The sequence below is a fragment of the Gnatocerus cornutus genome, chromosome 4 (assembly GCF_029298725.1).
Source record: "Gnatocerus cornutus isolate USDA-ARS CGAHR chromosome 4, icGnaCorn1.1, whole genome shotgun sequence".
NCBI lineage: Eukaryota > Metazoa > Arthropoda > Insecta > Coleoptera > Tenebrionidae > Gnatocerus > Gnatocerus cornutus.
Genome location: NC_142236.1, coordinates 15,940,434 through 15,957,520, shown reverse-complemented (window position 1 = coordinate 15,957,520; position 17,087 = coordinate 15,940,434). Strand labels below are relative to the sequence as shown.

The following is a 17,087-nucleotide window of genomic DNA, read 5'->3' as shown; positions in this document are numbered from 1 at the left end:
TGCTAAAGATTTTTTGTTTTAAAATTTTGGTTTCGTACGGCTGTCTGCATGTGTCTGTTTTCTCTGGGTCACGAGTTCTGGGACACCCTGTATTAAGCATTATATCAAATACTAATTGTGGAATTGTTTTAATCTTTATTAGTTCTTACTATGACGAGTGTTAAAAATTGACCGTAATAAACAAATAATATGAAATATGTACATTTGACTTACAGGGTCTATACAACGATTTTTTTCATATATCACCCATTCGAAACTGCTTAAAAATAAGCAAGATACGGGCGTCAACATTCTATCAATAACCCTGTATTCGTATACATTTAACCAATCAGACAAATTTGTGGATCATTTTATGTAGTTTTTTATTCTGAATCTAATGAGACTAATCGTAGTTCAAGGCTGTTATGTGTTTTTGAGAAATTGATTTTTTCCGTATTTAGGCTACTTCGTCCCACTGTGGGCCGTTTTCTGGTGCGAGGCGTCACTCGGACAACTTCGGGAAGAGGTGTCACTCTGACAACCCCGGGGAGAGGTAACCCAGAGACAGCCTTGGCATGGGGTATTACGGGGTTAGCCCCGGATCTTGTTTTTTTCAATTTATGTTTTTATTTTTCGTGTGGATGCTGCTTTATTTCGTTTCTCTGACTCCCTACCCACCATAGAGTTCAACACGAGGACGTCGCCCCATAGCACCACGACTATCCGCGTAACGCTAGGGCTATCAGAGAGATATAGTCTACAACGAAGGGACACGCAGAGATTACGGGTTCCGTAAGGGACGCCGTTCTCGGTACACGCCTCTTTGGCCAGTAGACTCACTCTGCCGGCCATCTTACTAGACGACGCAGCCGATTGAACAAAGTTGGGTTAAGTTCATCCTCCGACGCAGGTTGCCCCGCACGACACAAACACGGGGGAGCTGGTCTGCGATGCCAATTTTGTGATCACTTTTGGGGTGCAATCACTTATGGTCAGCACTCGCCACAATTTCTGAAACTCGGCATACCGTGGCTTACCCAGATCCGCCCGATCCGGCACTTGGGAATGCGCCCAATAGGAGTCCAACCCACGGGAAATTTTTGTAGGGAGAAACGCCCTATCGGCAAAAATCACGATTTTTTTTAAGGGGAATACGCACGAATGCGAAAGAATTTGCGTATATTAAATCCTCCTGATTTAAATAGTTCGATCAATTCACCTTGTAACACTGATGCTTCCTGTGCTGTGTCTGCACCTGATAAGACATCATCTACGAAGCAGTTTTTAGTACCATTTTCGCTGCCATTGGAAATCTGTGCATTTCGTCTCTGGTCAGCTGTTGAATCGTTCTAACTGCCAAGTACTGAGCAGCTCTGGTTCCGTATGTTACTGTGGCTAGCCTATATTCTTTTACAGGTTCTGTTTTCGTAAACCTCCAGAGTATTTGATGATCTGCCGATACATTTTTTCAATGTCCGCAGTAAAAGCAATCTTCTTACTTCTCCATCGTAGTAGAATATCAAATAACTCTTCTTGAATTCTCGGACCTGTTAGCATGATGTCATTGAGACTTTTCCCGTTCGTTGTTTTGGACGACGCATCAAACACAACCCTCAGTTTCGTTGTAGTACTTTCTTCTCTTATCACGTGATGGTGAGGAATGTAATATTTACCTTTTTCTTTGTCCTGTCTCGGCACTTCAACCATGTGACCTAACAACATGTCAACATATGCCTTCATAAATTCATTGTACTCTTTGTTATTGCTTTCTTGCTGTTCTAAGCGATTTTCTAATTGCAGTAATCTTGTCATTGCACGCGGCCTTGACTCACCGAGCTCTAGGTCACCGTCTTTCATCGGAATACTAACAACATATTTTCCGTCTTAGTTTCGAATTGTTGTTTCATGAAAATGTTTTTCACACACCTCTTCTTCCTTAGATATTTGTCGAGATGATGTCACCTCCTCTAGTTCCCAGAATCTCGAAAGATCTATGTCAGTTTCTGTTCTATTCATCATCGTAACCACCTTCACATCTTTACTGTCAGATTTCTCCGTGGCCCCAAAAATTATCCAACCCAATTCTGTGTTTTGACCGACTAACCCATTGTTTGTCTTCTTAACTCCGTTCAGTAACATGCTCTGATACTCGCGGACTCCTAAGATTATGTCAATGGGTGCTGGTTTATAAAACGAAGGATCAGTAATTATGGAATTTTCCCACTCAGACTCCACGAATTCAACTGGTTGACTTGGTGCATTACTTGTAAGTTTTGACAACACAAATAATTCAATGACGATCTTGAAATTACTTCTAGGTTTACAAATCGCGGTTATTTTATGATGACTCGTACGTTGTTTTGAATCACCGAGACCCATTATCTCAGCGTTGATCTTCTCTCTTGGTAGACCCAATAAGCTTGCAGCCTCTTCAGTAACAAATGCTGCTTGAGACCCTGGATCAATTAACGCCCTCAAGTATTCGAATCCCTTACCTGAGTTCATTACCCTAATTAATGCAGTTGCTAATATTGCATTTCTGTCTTTACACGCTAAATGATTAGTCACCTTTACCGATTTTTCAACAAGCTTAGTTGGGACAGAAGGTTTTCGCTCTTCTGAATGAATTAACGAATGATGATTTTTGTCACACACCCGACATTTATTTACGGAGAAACATTTTTGACCGTACTCGTGATTTAAACAGTTAAAACATAGTTTTTTGTCCTTAATAAATTTCAACCGCTGGGAACTGTTTAGCTCCTTAAATTTTTTACAAGTGTTTATAAAATGTGGCATATTACAGTACTTACAGTTTGCTTTGGAGTGCGACGGCTCCCATACAGGTTTCTCCACTGTCCTTGTGCCTTTGTTGGTAGTATGTCCCGACGCTTCCATGGTTTGAAATCTTCGCATGAAGAAATTTAGGACCATCTCCAAACCTTGGATGTCGAAGGCGTTCGTCAACGACGATTCAAATAGTTCATTTGTTCTTGTATCCCATTTGTTTACGATGATACACACCACGATGGCATTCCAAGAATCTGTTTGGACTTCTTGCATTTTCAACGCCTCCAAACACTCCCTTACTGTGTTGTAGATTTCTTTCAATTCATCTGCAGACTTTTTCTTTGAAGTTGGTAGCAGTAGAATTTTGTTTATCAGTTGGTTTACAATTCTTCGCTTGTTGTCGTATCTGGACTTTAACTCATTTCAGGCCCACTCGTAATTTGTCTCAGTAATTTCAAAGTGCTGAACTGCCTTCAGCGCCTCCCCTTTTACGCTTGTTTTTAGGAATTGCATCTTTTCAACGTTATTCAAGTTCCCATTATTGTGAATGACTTGATTGAAAATATCAACTTTGGTAGCATCCCATTGTTGTTGGTTATTCCTTGTGAACTGGTGCTTTCCTGACTGCGTATTTTCCGATCGAGTTCAATAATGCTGTTTCGATACGTGGTACACATCTTGTCAAACTAGTGTTCAGTAAATTATTTTGAAGATCTACCTTCTGCTCCTATTCGGTTAATCTCCACATCGTTGTCCATTATAGTCATCCACTGCCTCTTTATGTCTTCTAGATATTGTTTGAAGCCATCCGTTGCGAGCTTTGCACTGCTGATATCTTCTTTCAATATCTCCATACGTCTTGCCTAGTCTTTTAATTTCCTCTCATCTTCTGCTGTTGATTGCTGTTGTGTAGGCATTGTCTACCACTCACTTGAATCGCTCGTCACTTGCAGTCACGATTTACAAAAATACTTTCGCTACGCGGCCGACTGTGCGTCACGTACCCGAATTCAAAAGTGTTCAAAAAGTTTTTTGTTTAGTATGTTAAGCATCTTAACTTCCACGGCTCAAATTTTCAAAATTCTTTTGCTCGAAGGACCATGTTAAAAGGGGTTGGGGAGTAGTTCGAACGACTGTTGGTTCAATACTGAATTTATTTTATAAAAAATTGTGATGGGTAAAAACTTAATACATTGAACTTAATTATGAGTAGTAGACAATTTCGTCATTTTGCCTACAGGTACAATTGCTGCTGGTCACTGACCGGGGTGAAGAACCTGTTGAACGACAAAAATGCACATATTGCATTTCCGCAAATAGTAATAATTATTAATCTGTTTAATGCGATTAAACAGTAGTTCTTAAAACTTTTTAAACGAAACTCTTTTGGATCTTTAAAAAACATTTGTTATCATACCTGTTTTAATTCTATTTTTAAAACAGAAGTCCACATCTTGCCAAATTAACTTTTTAGATTTTAAATATTTTACGCTTTGTATTTATTTTTTGTTTAAAGATCAGTAAATAATACTTTAAAATACCCAAATTTTATTCAATTTTTGAAAAATTTTTCACACAATTTAATTAATTTATTATATTTTTTATGTAGTATGAAGCATGTTTTCAATTAGTAAGCGCCAATTTTCGGATCTATGAATTCCAAGAACATTGACAATGTCCCCGAGTGCAATTTCAAATCGTTCGTCTCTCATCAACCGTCTTATTTTTAAACTAATTCATTAATCATCGCTCTGATGATGATAGCATTGCTATCGAAACGCGCGTCAGCATTTTTTGTCAAATTTGGTGTTTGGGGAATAAATTGTAATTTTGATAATTTGTCGGAAAAGAGCATCACCAAACTCATTTAAGGCGCGACTCACTGAAGATTGACTTACTCCCACGTAACAATTTGTTCCAGTCATTTCTTGATAACTACTATAATCCAAAAAGCGTAGAGCAATTAAAACCTTAAACAGTTGATTAATGTTGACATTAAAAGTCGGACTATATTATAAAGCATGTTATGTTATTAGGAACCGTTCTTTCAATCGATAATACTGAACGTCTAGATGGGACCTGCATGAATGGGGTTACTAGCTGTATAACCTCATGCACTAAATTTTTTGATAGCCGAAAATACTTAATAAATTTATGGTCAGATAACAAAAAAGGATCTGTAATTTCCAAAACTTGGCGTTGCGTTTGCGCCTGAATTTCTGCCTGTTCCAGATCCCCAAGCACCCTATCAGCAATTAATAGTTCTTCCAACTCCATTCTAATAAATATACGAATGTATAACAATTTATTTTTTTCGTAATAGGTGTATGTTAAATCGATTTATCAGTACTGTTTTCTATGTTGTTAAGTTAGCTTTAACAGCCATGGCCGTTAAATTTAGTTTAAACAGCCACGGCCGTTAAATTCATTTATCAGGCCAAGGACCTGTTAAATAGTGTCAAAAACACCAAATTATCAAATTTTATTAAATTACATAGAAACTTAAATAATTGAACGATTTCCTGCACAATTTCTAATTCTAACTTTTTCCAATAGAAACACTTTGTCTGGAGCTTCCAATAGAAATTTTGTTGCTTGCTCTGCATCCAAAACTGCAGCTTTTTTTGGTTTGTAGCCTTCAGAGTTTCTTTTGAGCAAGGTAAATAACTTCCATACCTAGACAAAAACACTAAAAATAGTGATGCGTATGTTTTCACTTTGATCCTTACCCGGAAATATCAAGATTTTCGTTTACTTTCAAACAAGTTTTGAGCATCGAGAATTTTGACCACAAACTGTTTGGAGAAAATTTAGTAGACACATTTGAGTAATACGCCAATACAACTTCTTCGTTTGTGCCCTCTACTTTCTTGCTTTTCCGCCATGAGACAAATTCTTCATATTCCTTTTGGTATCTTCGCTGGTAACAAAGCTTGACTCGCTGTTAAAGCTTGTGCAAGAATTTCGTCAGAAATGCTTACCGTAGATCAATTTTTTTGCATTTTTATGCCACAGAAAACTTTTTTGATGAAAATTGCCACGTTGTTTGAAAATAACAAATTCTGTTACCATGAAGTCCGGACGTAATGACTTGATTTAATGAATTTTTATTTACGCTGATTTACGTTGTCAATAATTTTTAAAATGTTTTTCTTAGGACACCTATTACGAAAAACGTTGAACAACATTCGGCCGATATTGCATTTAACAGGCGCGGAGATTTTATACGCCGCGGCTGACGCCTTGGCTTTACAAACATCTCCTTGCCTGTTAAATGCTTAATATCGGCTTTATGTCGTTAATAACTATAATGACGTTTAATTGTCTTGAGAAGAGACACTTCTCATGAGAAACATCAGTAGAAACGGCTTCTGTCAAAACCTGGTGATGGGATGTTTCGAGAATAGCAAACTCTGACTTCTCATGAGAAGTTCACCGATTTTCTCATGAGAACTCACATCACACGCGTCAAGAATAGACGTCCTGGTTAGTTATTTTTTATGATGTTTTTCTAATTGACTTATTGTTGACCCATGAAAAGCAAGAAATAATATTTCCATTATTTTAGCAGTTTTCACCAACTCTTCTGATGTTGGAGAAGATTTGGGAGGCCATTAATAACTATTCAATGTCTGTTTCGTCATTGTCTGTGACTTGAATACAACTTGATAAGATGCGAGGCTACAGCGAAAGATTTTTTGCTTTCATCGGACGAATGTTCAAACCAAACGTTTTCAATAATTATGCCAACTCATTCCAGAGGGCCGTATTCTCAGTTCCTGAGCCCGACCCTTTTCCTTTATAACAAACCCAACCGAATCCAAAAAACTCGGATTTATCTTGAAAGATAACGTCCATTTACGTAATGTCGCAGGCACGGGGAGTTGAAAATTATTTATAATGTTATTTACGTCAACGACGTTTCTGTTACGGTTTTGTGTCAAAATTTTTGATTTTCAGGTTTCAAACCATAAGTAGAACAGTTTTCTTATCAAAACTTACTTTGCTCTATGATTGAGGTTAACTAAAAATGTCAGTTGAAAAATCTAAGCCCCCATTTATAATGAGCGGCAAATTTCTTTGACATTTCATAGCCACCCTTGATGCTAGAAACATTTATAAACACCTTGTACTATCGGCGACACCGAAATGTGAACGACTTTTTCGTTGTCATGGATTTTTCTATGAATTTCCATAATGTAAATCAGACTTTGAGCAGTGGCGTTCTTTTTGATTTTTTTCGAAATATTTTATTTTACCTATACAACTCTTACTAATCAGCAGCCACTGCTCTTAGCGACCGATTTTCTTCAATTTTGCAATAGCTCTTGGTTTTTCGACTAAAGTTCAGTGTTTAGCCGATTTTAACTATCTACTGTCATCAATTGTCATAAATGACAATTAATAGTGCGCCTATGATTTAAAGTGAAAATTACGCTAGACAATTTTGCCGTACACATTTCGTTGTCGTCGATAGTACTTGGTTTGTAAAAGCGGGCCTGAAGGGCAGATTTTGGAGATTAAAACTATTTGATGGAATGGACTTAGTTTCATTGCTAATAGTTGATGCATGTATTTTATACATCATCTGTATTATGATCGGTGATATTCCATGATAAGATGTTGTCAATTTTGTTCTACAAGTTTTCAAATAATTTATTGAATGTGTCCATTCTTTAAAGTCTCTCTTTATCTCGCCGTTCTGCTATGTTCTCTATTTTTTTTCTCTTCCTAGAATATTAAGGTTGAAGATAAAATTTTACCACCATCATAAATAAAGTTATTAATATTAAAAATATGTACTACATGATGGAGGCTTTGGCTGAATATTTTTTGATGGTCCAGGATTTTATATAAGGCCAGCCGCAGACGAGCGACTTTTTTGTAGATCGACAATCGTGTCGCTCAGAAGTAGCCGAGGCACTGCGCATACGAACCACAGTTTTGTAGTGCGTTTTCCTAGTTTCAAAATGGAGTCTTCAGATTCTGCTGCAGAAACAGTGGCCGATGCGCGTTGTTTCTCTATTTCTGCAGCAAAACTTGAGTGCGTCAGCTTCCGCCTTTCTTCACTTTCAAAGATGTGGAGTTCGAGTTTGTGGTTCGCAAGTTCAAGCTGTCGAACTTGCAGCTCTAACCGGGCTCTTCTTAGGGATGTTACTGTCCGGACTGGGGCGGTGGTGGGTGTGGTGGTTAAGATATTCTGTCGAAGTGGAGCTCCGGCGCTGACGCTGCTGGCGCCGCTGGTCTCCTCACCTTGGGGAGGCTCTGTTGAATCTCGCACGCCGATTCCACGGACTGTTGGAGATTTCCCCCCCAAAATCATAAGCACCAAGTCGTTAACCGCCGTCAGCCGACACTCAACACCATTGCTTGTGCCCGTTCTTCGTCGGTTATCGACTTTGCTCTAGAAATATCATATTTACTGCACACTCGAAATTATTCTTTTAAGTTTGCAAATTACCATGGTCTTCTTTCTTATATTCCCCCAGGTGTCATCCCTCACATATTTATAACTTTTGTTATTCTTAACAAGTCCAATCGACACTGCAAACTCCCGCATCTTCTCCCATTTTCCTTGTTTTGTGCTCCTCGTGACTGCTGGTGAAATCTCTCAAATAAAATGTCCTTAAAGTCGTTGATTTTCTGTAGATAGCTCAATTGTTTCATCTCTTTCGATGACAGACTTGACGCCATGATGATTAAACACGACTAAGGCCTATTAGAGCCGTATTCTTGAATCGTTCGAGTCGTAAACGTAAACGAGTCGGGGATGAAACTGACAAAGGAGTGCGTGGATGTTGATAGTGATAGGAATAAGAGAATTTCTGTTGTTGCCATGATGAACAAGAAGCCTTTCGGTCGAAATTCTGATGTTTTTCATACTGGTATATTTTGTTCCAGTTGTATACCCAGTAGTTTATTGGTTTCTTGTTTAATAGTGTTCATTATTGCAACTCTGACATCCAATTTATTTTTGTCATCGAACTTTTTCATTATTGGTAACAAAGGTAGCAGAAATAGCTTATCATCATCTAGTTCTGTTTGGGATATTTTTTTTTTCAAGAAGATTTAACAAGTCTTTTTGGAAATTTATGTTTTGATGTTTGATGTTTTTACGTGTTATTGGAGTCGAATGCACAGCGTTTTGTTCTGATGATTCAGTATCTTCCTCGTCGTCTTTTGCATTTTCAGTTGGATCCAAAGACGATGTGGTTGCCCGCTGTTCGAAAGTGCCCTGCTGAAATTGAAGTTGTTCAAAGTACACATATTTACGTCATTTGTTAGCTCCAGAACCGGAAGTCTTCTTTTTTTGAATATGTAGTTCTCTTCTGAAGCAGTCTCGCAGTGACTTCCATCGTTTTTGCACTTCTTTGCCTATAAATACATACACAAATTAAGTATAAAATTATTCAGCAGGACTAAAATTTCTATTTTATAGATGTTTGGCTACGGGAAATTCTTTTTCTTCGCTCCATTATGAATATCTTTTGGGTAAAACCACCATAGCCGACAGTACGTTAGCATTGAGTTAGTTAACACAAAATTTGCTACACCACCCGATTTCATAAGTTGAACATAAATTGTGCCACAAGCGACTTTTCTTCTAGATTCTCAACGAGCCAGTTTTTATTAATGGAGAACCCACATCAGCATTGCTATGAAAAAAAATCAGTATTATTTGAATGACTGAATACAGATCGCAAAATTCTTCTTTATTTTTAGTTTTTTATTAAAATAATATGTTAATCTAATCGTTCATTATTTGTATGGTCCATAAAATCCATAGAATTTAATTTAATTTAATTTAATTTAACTCTTTTAGTCGACTCTGAGCTTTTGATATTTTTATCATAAAGATTTCTCAAAATTGTTTTCATATTTTTAAGATTACCTCCTTCCTTATGAATCGCGATTACAGTTGGATTTAAACAGGAGGTTGCCTTAAGCATTTCATATTTTAATCCGGTTTTATCCACAATTTTGAGTCAAGTTTGAGCATCATACATCGCAAAAGAGCTTAAGTGATATGCCATAATTTTGTGCTAATTCTGTGCCGATTTATAGTGCAATTTCTAAATTCTGTGCTCTTTTCGTTTTTGAGATATTCTAATAAACAAATTTGAACAATCGTCAAGTTTGAGCATCATACATCGCAAAAGAGCTTAAGTGATATGCCATAATTTTGTGCTAATTCTGTGCTGATTGATGGTGCCATTTCTAAATTCTGTGCTCTTTCCGTTTTTGAGATATTTTAAAAAATGTACAAACAATTGTAGGCAACCCAAAATACAGATTATAACGAATTTTCTTTGAAGAAGCGTCAAGTTTGAGTATCATGCATCACGAAACAACTTAAGTAATATGCTATAATTTTATGCTAATTCTGTGCTGATTGAGGGTGCAATTTCTGAATTTTGTGCTCTTTTCGTTTTTGAGATATTTCAGTTGCGTCAAGTTGGAGACAATGCATACTCCTCTGATATTTCAAATAATTGAAGTAGTTGGTAAATACCTGTTCTAGATATAAAGTCGGAAACCATTTTAATAAAAAATAACTTGTACTTTACAGATTTTATTGTTGAGAAATACAAAAATATTAATATGCATTCATATAAACACAAACATTATAAAATATGTCTATAAACGTAATTAGAAAAAAAAAAGATTTTTACGACAGCCATTAATTTGTAGACACACCAGTATCTCGAACCTTTATTTGATTTAAACAAAATTATTTTGAGTAAACCACAACATACACATCCATGGTAGACAATTGTGAAATTTTATCAACTTTTTCTTTTAGATCATTGTAGGTTTCCCAAGAATTGTCAAATCTTCGACAATGAGAAATGAAGTGTCCCAACGAATTCGGTACACCTGCGCCTTGATATTCGACAACGCCCTTTAAATACCTAGAAACGGAATCTAAATTCAAAATTTTTGGTATTTCAGCTAGTGTTATTCGTTGTGGAAATTCACGATTGTTTACATATTTTGTAGTTTGAATGAAAACGATATCATTAAAAATTCTATTTATTGTAGATTTTTTTCCACAATTTTTACAAAACTTTTTAATTTGATTTAAATAGATTAAAATAGAGTCATTTAATGCTGAAATGCCTTGTTCATTTAACGTATTTACGTTGGTCGGGATTGTTATCAATTTCGAATTGTTATCAATACCACAAGAACACGTATATGATTCTTCTATACTACAAATGTTACATCTCGTAATAGCAGAAAAAATAGTAGTTTCGCAATTAATAAAACTGATTCCAAGTATGTTCTTTTCGTTAGGGAAAATTCCGTAGAGAATTTCGGCACGGGTATTATAAATTTTAGTCATGTTGTCATTTCGAGCTAATAAATTAGCAAGTACAAAAAGATTGTTAGAAGCAAAATTTAAATTTAAATTTTTGCTGTCACACTGACAACCAGCCAGTATTTGTAAAATGCTATCAGCAGCGCAAGTATTCGCTGAAGACACTGTGCTAAAGTTGACTTTTTTTGTTTTTGATTTTGCTAATCCACCGTTTCTTAACAATGGCATTTTTAAAGGAGTGTCCATTGTTTGATCTTTGATTTCAATTGTTGACCACTCCGATTGAGGATTTAAATAAAAACTTTTTCTAATCTTTTTGATTTTTGTTCTTTTAGGTGTTTCCGTGATCCTGTTGTCGCATTTTCCTTTCCAGTTGTCTATTTCGTTCAACAGTTTTTGTTCTTCACTCAAACTTGACGCTTCTTCAAAGAAAATTCGTTATAATCTGTATTTTGGGTTGCCTACAATTTTTTGTACATTTTTTAAAACATCTCAAAAACGGAAAGAGCACAGAATTTAGGAATTGCACCATCAATCAGCACATAATTAGCACAAAATTATGGCATATCGCTTAAGCTCTTTTGCGATGTATGATGCTCAAACTTGACGAGTTCAAATTTGTTTATTAGAATATCTCAAAAACGAAAAGAGCACAGAATTTAGAAATTGCACTATCAATCAATTAGCACAAAATTATAGTATATTACTTAAGCTGTAGCGTGATGCATGATGCTCAAACTTGACGCTTCTTCAAAGAAAATTCGTTAAAATCTGTATTTTGTGTTGCCTGCTATTTTTTTACGTTTTCTGAAATAACTCGAAGACGAAAAGAGCACAGAATTTAAAAATTGCAGCACAAATTAGCACAGAATTAGCACAAAATTATAAGACTAGTTTGATTCATTTTAATGACATACGATGCTAGGCGTCAAGTTTGAGCATCATTTTTGTTTCTTGAATAACTCGAAAACGAAAAGAGCACAGAATTTAAAAATTGCAGCACAAATTGGCACAGAATTAGCACAAAATTATGGCATATGTTTGATCTTTTTTTGCGATGAATGATGCTCAAACTTGACGGACCTATCATCTACCACTTCCATGTTGACAGTTGCTGTCTCGCCCACGATTTTTCCACTACTAATGGCATGTTTTTTTTTAAAGCGGTTAATCCAGCTACGACTGCAGGTAAATTCTTCATTTCCCAGCTTACGTCCAAGTTCTTCTGCTTTTGCCAGTAATGTAGCACCAGTGACCGGTACGTTATCATTCCGTTTCTGAGAAAACCTCTTCAGCACTTCAGCAGTCTTTTATGTACCATATCATGAGCCGATTTTCGAACTTTTTTTGTGTTTGAATTTTCCTGTTCATAACCAAAATGTGATCTTTATTTTTCCAATTCGTAGCAACAGTTGACTTGTTTAAACTCAGTTGTCAGCACAGATCACTTTGTTTTACGCCACTTTGTAACTGATTCATTATGTTAGGTTTTTTTTGCAAACTCAGAGCTTTGCGCTTTAGTTTAACGTTTTTTTCAACCGTTGCCATGATTCTGATTGTTGGTGACTAACTGTGTGCGTAACTGTATTTCTAGGTCTTCAAAACACATAGAAAATCGGAGAAAAATATTATTAATAGGTGCTGCTAATTATCATTTCTATACACTCACTTTAATCATCTTTCGAAGAACCAAAGGTCCTGAACGGGTATAATTTATTAGATCGTTTACTTTTTCAATGTAGTTCCTTAGTAAATGATTGCGACATTCAATTTTTTTCCACCATAACGTCTTCCTTACAATGCGGATCAGCTTCTCGTAGTTTTTTATACGTACTGCTATCTCCGTCTTCAATCATACTGTCGAATATGACATGGTACATTTCAATGCTTCTTGTTAATCCCTCAGTTAAAATATCTGCCTCCATTGAGGAAGACGATGCGGACCAGTTTTTCCAACAGATATAAGGGGGTGGTGTTTTTCCAGATTTTTCGTATTTCATAAACAAATTTTTTTTTGTACGGTATCCAAGGATAGCAGCACATCCCGATAAACGAAACGTTATTTTGCAAATTTTGATAAACTTTTTCACTCATGCAAGGTACTTCAATTGCAGAGGTGAATTATTCCAAATGCGAGTGCCCATACCCAATTTGCATAATGCCTGCTACAGCTGATTGGTTCAGATCAGTAGATGGTGTAGTGGAAATAGTAAATTTTTTTTGACATAGGTTACATATAGAATGTAATTTGGATACTAAGCCCTCCTTCTTTTCGCCACTTAAAACTAAATTACTAATTCTACAGTCCATTGCAGAATGATGGTTTTCAATTTCCATAAGAGCCGAAATAAAGTTCTTCGTCCCACTAATCGAAACTGTTCATCTTTTTTTAATGTGCCGATATTATTTTTCTAAAATTTATTTTGTCTTATTTTGCTTTAAATTGGGAAGATAGTACTTACAGCTACTTGTGAATCAACGCAAGCAGTCATTAGCAAATTAGTATCATTTATCCCACGAAGCATATTATTTGGCAGACAGTCAGTGATGCCAATGTTTAATTCCTAGTTATTTCAGAAATCCAACGTAACGACACAAAAGTATCCTTTACTTACTTCTACCAAACTTGAATCGCTAATACGTTCTCTCATTTTTTTGTTTTCCACATACGAGTTGATCAAAAATTTATTGGATCATACGGTATGTTCTTCCGGAGACCCAGTTTTAGACCGCGCAGATGGTGTTCGGAAGGCATAGAGCGCAGGGAGACACTTTACTCCTTAGGTGATGGAAGCATCATTCTCGTTTAAAATATCATTTTAAATTAGTAATGTTATATCTGCCCTTGATGTTGTTGTTTTCTGGATCCTTTAAAGTGTACACGTTGGGATGTTGTTTGTCCGAGATCTGATAGGGACCTGAATAGAGAAGAGAAAATTTAGCATAGATTTTGTTTGTCGCATCTGAAATTGGATTTTCCCGAACAAATTCGATTAAAGGGAAATTTGAGGGTTTTGTAGCCGCAACCAGACGTGTTCCCCTTTTTAACACGTCCTTCTGGAGTTTCCCGGGAGTGTTGGGGGTGAAATTGAAAACGGACTAAATTGCACAGTGGCAGAAGACACGGTTGGCGTTTGTTGAAATTGCGTGAGCGGTCTCTCCACCTATTCGAGCTGAGACTGCTCGGCGAGGAAACCTTGAGTGCGAGAAAGAGTGCGTTCGCTGTATGAAACTAACGACCACACTGCTTGCAGTTCTTTTGACATTAGCCGCATGATCGTTGCTAACATGTCCTCCGTGGACATCGGCAGCAGATTGAATCGTTCGAACAAAAAGTCCACAACATTTAATCCACGTTTAGGGTGAAAAGGTTTGGAGAGTATCTTCATTTGAATTTTCTGGCGCCTCGCTTCCGACCAGAAAAAGGACAAGAATGCCACACGAAAATCTTGAAAATCGACCCAGTGAGCCCGGTTCGCTGTGGCTCACTCTTTAACGCGTCGCGAAGGACATTGCATTACCTCATCTAATTTTTGAGATTGAGGCTGGCGTGATTTTTGGAAAAAAAACAAAAACAAAATAGTATCATTTTCTTAATATCTACAAAAACAGTAAAACATAATTATTTTTTAAACAATACTTATCATTTTTCTAGCAACTTTTCCATCATTGTTTGATAGACTGTAATGGCCTTCTCCATCGTTTCTTGTTAAATCGATTTATCAGTACTGTTTTCTATACAGGTGTCCCAGAACTCGCGCCCCAGAGAGAAAGGGCTTATGGAGGCAACAATTCTGAACCAAAATTTTGAAACCATAATTTTTTAACTCAAAAAATAACCGAGATAAGACAAAAAAACTGTAGCCAATCCCGAAGCTGAACAGAATTTGAAAATTTGTAACTATGGACACATACTATCATCCATTGGTCAGTTAAACATTAGACTCTCGTTGCCTAGGAAATTAGGATGGCCATTTACTCCACTTCTCGAATAAGCTTTCGGGATTGGTTGTTAAATTTTTATCAGTTTTCGAATACTATTATACTTAGTCAATTTTTGTTTTGAAATTTACCATCTGTATTGCTGTCGGCACTCTCCCTTGCTCTCTGGGGCGCGAGTTCTGGAACACCCTGTATTGTTAAGCTAGCTTTAACAGCCACGGCCGTTAAATTCATTTATCAGGCCAAGGACCTGTTAAATAGTGTCAAAAACACCAAATTATCAAATTTTATTGGAAATTAAATTACATAGAAACTTAAATAATCGAACTATTTCTTGTACAATTTGATAACACAGTTGTTATTATTACTACAAATTACAAATTTTTCATGTCTTCCATGTCGACTTTTTTTGGACTGGGCTTAGAAGGAAGGTCTTCTGCAGATTTCGGTTTAACTTCCCTAGAAGTTGATGGTTGCTTCAGTTCAGATGAAAATGAAGAATTGATAAGTGTCTCGAAATTTTGATTTTCTTGCTAGCGGTCTCTTCAACATATTGTTCACATGCAGTGGACGATTTCCATCGCCCAAATTTTTTTTTTTCAAAGTTAAAAGGTCCCCTCTATTTTCTGTCAACATAGAGTGGCTGAGGACTTTCTAAAACAGTGACCTGTGTACATTTCGGGGTGTTCAACATTTAAAAAAGTAGCAACTCTCTTCGGTACACTACCTATCTTATGCACACCCACAAATTGTCGAATGCATTTGCCATTTCTATAGTCAATGAAAAATCGTTGGCTTGGGAGACATGATGAAGGTCTTAATGACAAGTATCTTCTAAGTAATTCACAACCGTTAAAGCTTGTTCCATCTTCAGTAATTGCAAATTTTCTCGATGTTTTGTTTTTCGTGTCTTCTAAGGTCACCATAATAAATTCTCCATTATTCTTAATATTGTTAACTGTTAGTCGCATAAGCATTTCTCGTCGGCAAGCCCCATAAATTTCAAACAATAAAATCACTTTTTCTAATAGAAACACTTTGTCTGGAGCTTCCAGTAGAAGTTTAGTTACTTGCTCTGCATCCAAAACGGCAGCTTTTTTTGGTTTGTAGCCTTCATAGTTTCTTTTAAGCATGGTAAATAATCTTCCACACCTATACAAAAACACAAAAAATAGTGATGCGTATTGTTTTCACTTTGACTCTTACCCGGAAATATCAAGATTTTCGTTTACTTTCAAACAAGTTTTGAGCATAGAGAATTTTGACTACAAACTGTTTGGAGAAAATTTAGTGGACACATCTGAGTAATACGCCAATAAAACTTCTTCGTTTGTGCCCTCTACTTTCTTGCTTTTTCGCTATGAGACAAAATCTTCATATTCCTTTTGGTATCATAGACTAGTCTTCGCTGGTAACAAAGCTTGACTCGCTGTTGAAGCTTGTGCAAGAATTTCGTCAGGAATACTAACCGTAGATCCATTTCTTTGCATTTTTACGCGGAGATTTTATACGCCTCGGCTAACGCCTCGGCTTTACAAACATCTCCTTGCCCGTTAAATGCTTAATTTCGGCCTTATGTCGTTAATAACTATATTAAATGAATAATAATGCAAACGAAATTATCTGAGTCCTTGGTGGCGCTTGCGCTTTTGTGAAAACCGTTGACATGTTGAGCGCAAAGTTTAAGGTTATGTTACCAAACAACAGAGTAGTGTAACGTGCAATTGTTGGCCTAAATAAATAAATAAGAAAAAAACAAACAATTAACAAGTCTATTTATTAGAGTAAATGTTGAAAGTAGTTGCCGTTGGCTTCCACGCACATCAACACGCGAGTGTTCATATTCTCGAAAACACGGTTTAATGTTTGTGGTGTGATTCGTTCATATTCTTCCCAGATCCTGGTTTTCGGATCTTCAATAGTGTTTATCTCTTGTCTAAAGATAATGTTTTTAAGATGGGCGAAGAGAAAATAGTCCAGGGGTGTAGGGTCAAGTGATCTTGGGGGCCACAAATCTTTGCTAACTAGTCTATCGTCATAAAACTCCCGCAAG

General features: G+C 36.5%; 1 protein-coding gene and 1 pseudogene across 1 annotated transcript; both read right to left on the bottom strand.

Annotated features, from left to right (window-relative positions):
• Positions 1 to 1,863: 1,863 nt before the first annotated feature.
• Positions 1,864 to 3,623, bottom strand: LOC148176421 (uncharacterized). Its single transcript, XM_088035105.1, has 4 exons — positions 3,488 to 3,623; positions 3,436 to 3,446; positions 3,233 to 3,393; positions 1,864 to 3,175 (listed from the first exon to the last, which is right to left on the bottom strand). The coding sequence occupies exons 1-4, from the start codon at positions 3,621 to 3,623 to the stop codon at positions 1,864 to 1,866; spliced, it is 1,620 nt and encodes a 539-aa protein (XP_087891231.1).
• A 10,625-nt stretch (positions 3,624 to 14,248) lies between these two features.
• Positions 14,249 to 14,739, bottom strand: LOC148176420 (uncharacterized; annotated as a pseudogene).
• Between the last annotated feature and the right edge of the window lie 2,348 nt (positions 14,740 to 17,087).